The sequence below is a fragment of the Glycine max genome, chromosome 13 (genome assembly GCF_000004515.6).
Source record: "Glycine max cultivar Williams 82 chromosome 13, Glycine_max_v4.0, whole genome shotgun sequence".
Taxonomy (NCBI): Eukaryota; Viridiplantae; Streptophyta; class Magnoliopsida; order Fabales; family Fabaceae; genus Glycine; species Glycine max.
In genome coordinates, this window is record NC_038249.2 from 34,819,285 (window position 1) to 34,826,188 (window position 6,904).

Below are 6,904 nucleotides of genomic sequence, written 5' to 3' on the forward strand. Positions count from 1 at the left end.
TAATTTTATATTTAAATACTTAAATTCGTTTGAAAATCAGTTCCTGATTTAAAAAAATTACTTTTAAATAAAATTGATTTTTAATCCATTTTAAATTAGTTTTAAGGATCGGATCAATTTTAAATTATTTTTTAAATAAAAAAAATATTCAAAGTAAAACTTAGTTCGATTAATTGATTCGATTAATCAAATTGATTTTATAAAATAGTTTATTTCTTTTTTATTGAATTAATTAAAAAATTTAATTTGATTTAGATTCAATTAAAATCCGATTTGAATCAATTTTTTTACTAGATAGATCCATATATTTATAAATCTTATTAATAACTCAAGTGATATACTTTTAATTAAAAATCAGAATGTTACTCCTCCAAAGTGAGGAGTTTACTTTAAAAAGTAAAAATTAATAATTTTAAAGATTATTAACTGTTATATATTTTAATAATTTAAAATTTAACTATTAATTTTTTAATTAAATAGTTAAAATTGCTCACTTTACTTTAAAGTTAAGCTCTTACTTTAGAGAACATAAACGCATGATTTATATACAAAAGATAAGCCAATTAACTACTAACTAAATACAATAACTTTCTAATTATGTCTAAATATAAAGAGTGAATAATACATTAATCAAATTCGTTCAAACTTTTGAAGAATTGCTCATCCAGTTTGAACTAGAACGGAGAACTTTGTTTCAACACATGACAAAACAATAATTTTCTGATTTCTCGGTTCGCTGTAATTAGTTGTTATTATAATGCCAAGAAAAAGTTCTAGAGTTCGATACGCGCTAGTTATCTCTATATTTAAAAAACAATTAATTGTGAACTAGAAAGTTAAGACATTCGATTTTCCTAGAATCAGTCTCTTGGAAAAGCCACAATTACAAAGAAGATAAGCAAAAAAGGTTTCTTTCAAGAATTCACTGATTGTCTCATCCCTACATATATAGGTGCATGATGGAACCAAACACTAGCCACAATGTACGGTGTGATTTTTGAAATAAACTTGCCATATCAGTATCACCCCCCCCCCCCCCCCCCCCCCCCCTTTAAAAAATTGAACATATTCAACAAGGTCGGGCCTATCACACATTATTTTTACGACTTTCAAGTTTGGATAATGGACATACTTCCACCCATCAAATCTCCCTCTCTCTATCCATTTGTTTAACTTAAAATTCAAAAAGAAAGAAAAAAAATGTTTCATTTTAAAATTAGACACGTTAAGAGAATTAAACTTGATGTTATACTTTTGCACACTTCAATTCTAGCAACATCATGTTCATTTGTCAAAGTGTATTTTACTAATTAAGACAGGGCTACTTAGTACCATGTCGCCCTTCTATTCTCAGCTAAGCTCTAAACAAGTCAAAGTTGTGGTATCAAAACATCAAATTGAATGCAATAAATGAAGTTTCTGACTTGTGAAACCAATTTGTGCAGAAGAAAAAGTCGTAAAAAACTGTGTTGCACTTGCAGCCTCATTAACTTCACGTGTTCTTCTAACAAACATCTCAATGTTACCAATACGCGTTTCCTCTGCAGCCTACCTGTCTCCACTGCCAATGAATTAATACAGTATACTCTTGAACTTAAGTCATTTTAGTAATTACACACAAAATCAATTTTGATTGCAAATTTCTAAACAATAACTACAAACTTATATTTACTTACAAACAATTCTATAGAATCATGTTAATCAAAAATTAATTATACAAACACATATCCAAATAGACACTATAAAAATTGATAATTGATATCAAGCACCTCAATTCCCATTTAATGTGAAGTAGTACTAGACCGTGAACATGTGGAAAACAGAATGAAATTAAGAGTAATTTAATGATAAAAGTTATATAAATATAAATAATATGTATACGAATGCAGCTGAATGCGTTGTTCAATTAATTTAGCATTATCAATCGGTGAATTCCTTTGATATATTTGTCAAACTGGCAGTTCCAAGTATACGTATTCAAAATGAATTGAATCACCAAGTACGACCACTTTAATGTGTTCATGTGCACTTGCAGTATTGCACGTGACCAAATGATACACACCAGGAAAATACATCTCCCAAATTTATTTTCTTTCTGATTTGTATACATGTGAAATGTTTGGGACAAAATAAGAAAAAAAGAAAAGGAGTACGACAGGGTTAGCAGTTTGGCCAAAAGCTGGATGCTACACAGAAGGTGAACAATTCTATAGAGTTGCAACAGTATACAAGTCCATGAATCCCTCTAAAGAAGAATCATTTTCAGTACATGGCATTCAGTATGCTAAGAAATTATGACAATTAGGCGTTATTATAATGCCAAATAATACAATTGCAGACTAACAAACTCATATGTTGTTAGCAATACATCAAAAATAAACTGATGGTGAGGTAGGGGAATTTATAAGAAATTATGTAAAACAGAAAATAAAAGATGAATCATTATTGACATTATTTTGCCATGTATACATGTAAGTTAATAGAAGCAGACTCAAAGGCTAGAAGAGCCCCAGCTGGCATCAACAGCATCAATGATCTTTGCATGTAGTGTGGCTCCAGAACAAGCAACTATGCCACGATCAAGGCCTTCTAAATATAAGCCTTTTGAGAAGTCTAGGGGAAGTCCTCCAGCATCTGTTACCATCCCACCAGCTTCTTGTATGATGATAACGCCTGCAGCATGATCCCATATTTTCTCCTTGTAACCGGCCCTTGCAAACTTCATGAAAACCTCAGCATCCCCACGAGCTATTGCTGCGTATTTCACCATGCTGTACACCCTCAATGGCTGTTTCCTGCATACATGATGAAAAAGAGATATCTTATTAAGCTGAAACTAAGATAATAAATTATGTCGCGTTTGTGTCTTTTTCCTAAACTAAAGATATTTTTAATTTTTCATCATTTTCATATAGATAAATGGGAAAGTAACTAGTCATTTAAGTAAGGAATATGCAAACTACACATCACAAAAATTCTGCTTTCCATATCATATTTAATCAGCCTCTTTATCTCAGGTACTAAATTAATGATTGGACCTTACTCAAGAACTTTAAATTTTAATGTGCATCTAGTGCTGGTTTAACAAAGATACTTGAAAAATAACAAAAGATAGTATTAGTGCCATGCTAATATATGTCTATAGGTTGACAACCACACAGGTAAAAATCAAGAGAGTAAATAGGAGAGCAAGAGGGTAATTCATACTAAGATTGAATGAAAAAATAAATGCACCTGAGACCAACACTGTGAGCCAGTCCTGCTGTAAAAGAATGGCTTGAATTGGCCTTCTCAACTGGTTCACAAAAAGTGGCCAGTGCAGGATTGTCAATGGAAGAGACAGAAACTTGTTTTGCATGGTTTGGCCACACAAACATCTTATTGACATGGAGCAGTGGTTGCATCCAAGCCTTCTCACTACCCTTTTTAGCATATAGCACACAACCTTTGTTCCAAGTTTCAGAAGCTGGACGTGTCAACTTGGATATAATCCTATGATATCGGTGATGATAACTTAACCATTCCTTCCTCATTGGGTAGTTAGGACATCCAAGAACACCAAGTTTCACTTCTCCATCCTCTATGAGTGCTAGAGCTACAGCATATTGATCTCCACGTACAAATCCTAATGTGCCATCAACAGGATCCAGTACCCAAAATCTTCCAGTGGGACCCCCAGTTGAGTTGCAGCGACTAATGATTTCAAGAACATCTGAAGTTCCAAGAGGTGATTTTGGCTCCTGAACTCCAAATCGAGGTGCTTCGGCTAGACATTGATTCACAGTTTCAACCACAGCTTCTAACAGCTCAGATGCGTTAGCCTCGGAGAGAGTTTGAGCATCTTCTTCAGCAACAATTGAGACATTTTGACTCCCTAAACATTCTGACAACATCCAGCTGACAATTGCTTGAACACTCCAATCTGTTTTAATAGCAAAATGAAGGGTAAATGAAACATGTTGTGAGTATGAATGGATCAATCAAGCTTAGAAAGTTTTATTTACAAAACACCACCATAGCCAAATAAGCTTCAATCATCACATGACAAAAGTTACAAGGAAATATATTGACAATTGAGGGACGCAGCATAAATTTGATTATAGAATATAGATCTGTACTTAAGTCATTGTCACCCATGATTATACATACATTGGAAATTTACAAAGAGAATATGGTATGTGATCAACTTCACAATGAAAATCATGAATTTATGATTAATGAAATATATTTCCAATTTTGTTTACAACTAATTCAAATCAATGCTAATATCAGAATCTGAAGTTGAAAATGTAAAATGACACCGAGAAAGGTCTAATCTAACCATTCATATGAAAAATTACCTCATTTTTTTTTCAATAGAGAACAATATCATCAGTCTTTTGGAAAACTTATATTTTTTTCTAAAGAAGAAAGCTGCTTCCTAAGTCCTAGATACAGTTACACTTGAAAAAGTAAGCAAGCAAGGTGTTTGTTAGAACAAGGACCTATAGCCTCTATTTGGTGGCTCAGTATATGGTCTTTCCAAGAATCTTCTTGATAGAGATCTAAAGGGATTATAGAGGTTTTTTCTGTGAAAAACTTTAAAACATTTTTTCCTCCGATGTTTTTTTCTTTGGACTATTTTAAATATGATACTTATCCTCTTCGTTTGTATTCATTCTTTTGTTCTAATAGAATTTCTTATTTTGTAAACAAAAGGAAAAGAGGTTTTAGATATCCTTGTCCTTTTCTTGGAGGACAAGAGAGCAGTGTGCAACATAAGAAAAATCATATATCCTTGAATCTGAATTGATTCAACCAAAACTGAGGAAAAATAATATATTTACGTGTATCAGGGTAAACAATTCAGTTAAGTCACAAGTGGTTTGCTTGTAGAACAAGATGAGCCATTGAAGTCAGCATTTAATACAGCAGAATATAAACCAAAAGTGAATCATATGCTATTCTACCTGGAAGCCACATCCAATATGGGGGAAATTGTGATTGTAAAAGGGAATTGAACAAGGTTTCTATGGCAGATCAACCAACTGGTAACGCCAATATATGGACTTTAGTTCTTGTTACACTGTTCCATTCCCCGTGTCTCCACTTTTATACCCCTTCTTTTAGCAGTAATTTATATTTTACAGTACTGTATAACAAAATAGTTTGATAGACACTTTGTTTCACCAACCATATTATTTCCCTATATTAGAAACGTGAACCTTTGAAAATCCATCAAACCTCCAAATTCAAATGTAACTTTTCATGCCAATGACTTTGTCTTGACTCAAAACCAGTTTAGAAAATAAGTATTAATTTTGTTATGTCCTCGTGTATCAGAACACAGAGACAAGGTTAGCACTCCTCCCTTTTTGGTCTTTAAGAACCAAAGAACAAGCCACTTGTCATAATTTGACTGGATATGAACCCAACTTAGGCAAAGCCGCAAAGGCCATAATGTGAAGTCTCCTCGCTAATTTAGTCATTCAACAGACCTCAACTATCTTTCAAACATATATTTTGACTGAAGTTCAGTATCCTTGACTCCTGCCAATGATCCCACTTTCTGTTTCAGCTTTTTTGTTTTTCAAAAGTATTGATGTTTATCAAATCTCAAATTTCATTAATTATTTTTATCAAGGTATACGACCATTACAAGGAATATTGCACATACAACTTATTCAAAACACATTTACATCTTACTGTATTAAATAAACATATTTTAGACTACATAAATTAATATTATTCTACACTTATTAAATGCCTCTTAATTTGTAAACTAACTTCAAATATCAATTGCTATAAAAACCATCATTGCCTCAAAGTTGGTGCAAGATAACATAGTATCCAATGCACAAATCCACGTGGCAAATTGGGTTAAACCCATTTGCTTGAAAAAAAAATCTCGATTTGGGAAAATCAAGCATACTTCATTAAAAGTTATAAAAAAAACTAGCCCCCACCAACAACGAATTCAGAGCAAAAACAGAGAATTATGAGAAGCAAAAGCTTTAGCAAACTAGCAAGTTGAGTAAACAACATTCACCTGCAACCGTAACCGGAGAATTGTCATCCTTGGACTGAACCTGACGATGATTGGTCCGAGCGTTGGAAATCAAAGTGTCCTGCACTCTCTGGCAGAGGGAACACGCCATCTGCACTGCTCTAACAGCCACCTCCAATTCCTTGGAATATTTCTCTGGCTCTGATAATCCAAATTCAGGCAAAGAATCCAACTTTTTATGCTCGTCCTCCATCATCACAGGAGAAGAACAAATTTGGTCGAATTTCGATACAAAGCTAATGTGTTGCTTTGAGAGGTTGCAGGGGACTTTATAGTTGGACCATGAACCTGGTTTAACTAATTGGTTGATCACTGTGAACAACACATCATCGTACCCCTTCCCCATACGTGGGATTTTTGTACCAAAGCTTGGAAAATATGAAGACATGTTATGAAGTGTACAAAAAATCTCTCTCTCTTATCAATGTTGGATAGTGAATTTTCTTTTTATAATGTTGAAAGGGAGAGAAGCAAAAATCGAATGGGATATTAATTGGTAGTATTTGACAGCAATGATGGTAATGAATTACCAACCCTATTTGTAACGACCAGGGAGAGTTCAGATTTCACTGTATTATTATTAGGGCTGCTTTTTTAAAAAAATATTATAAAAATTAAAAAAAAAAGGGTATCAACTTAAAGTGGATTTGTTTGGATTGGACGATTGGCATCGAATTTAAATTTTAAAATGCTCTTTTTTAATATTCGATACTGACTCTTTTGTTGTTTATCAGATAAAAGGTAAAGATAGATTTGAGTTGAGGTCTTTATCGTCCTAAATTAATTAATTCCACCAAAGGGAACTCTCATGAAATAAATAATAAATAAAACAGAATTGCATCATGGCTATACGGAAAA

General features: G+C 32.9%; 1 protein-coding gene across 1 annotated transcript; it reads right to left on the minus strand.

Moving 5' to 3' along the window:
- Nucleotides 1-2,187: 2,187 nt before the first annotated feature.
- Nucleotides 2,188-6,598, minus strand: LOC100778349 (PAP-specific phosphatase HAL2-like). Its single transcript, XM_003543032.4, has 3 exons — nucleotides 6,029-6,598; nucleotides 3,235-3,922; nucleotides 2,188-2,795 (listed from the first exon to the last, which is right to left on the minus strand). The coding sequence occupies exons 1-3, from the start codon at nucleotides 6,432-6,434 to the stop codon at nucleotides 2,492-2,494; spliced, it is 1,398 nt and encodes a 465-aa protein (XP_003543080.1). The 5' UTR covers nucleotides 6,435-6,598; the 3' UTR covers nucleotides 2,188-2,491.
- Nucleotides 6,599-6,904: the final 306 nt, after the last annotated feature.

Bases quoted from the DNA above. Each gene is read 5' to 3' on its own strand.
- LOC100778349 (XM_003543032.4), bottom strand. From the start codon at position 6,434: ATGTCTTCATATTTTCCAAGCTTTGGTACAAAAATCCCACGTATGGGG. The intron at 3,923-6,028 runs GTGAATGTTGTT...CTATTAAAACAG, and splicing joins TTCTCCGGTTACGGTTGCAG to ATTGGAGTGTTCAAGCAATT. The intron at 2,796-3,234 runs GTGCATTTATTT...TCATGTATGCAG, and splicing joins GCTCACAGTGTTGGTCTCAG to GAAACAGCCATTGAGGGTGT.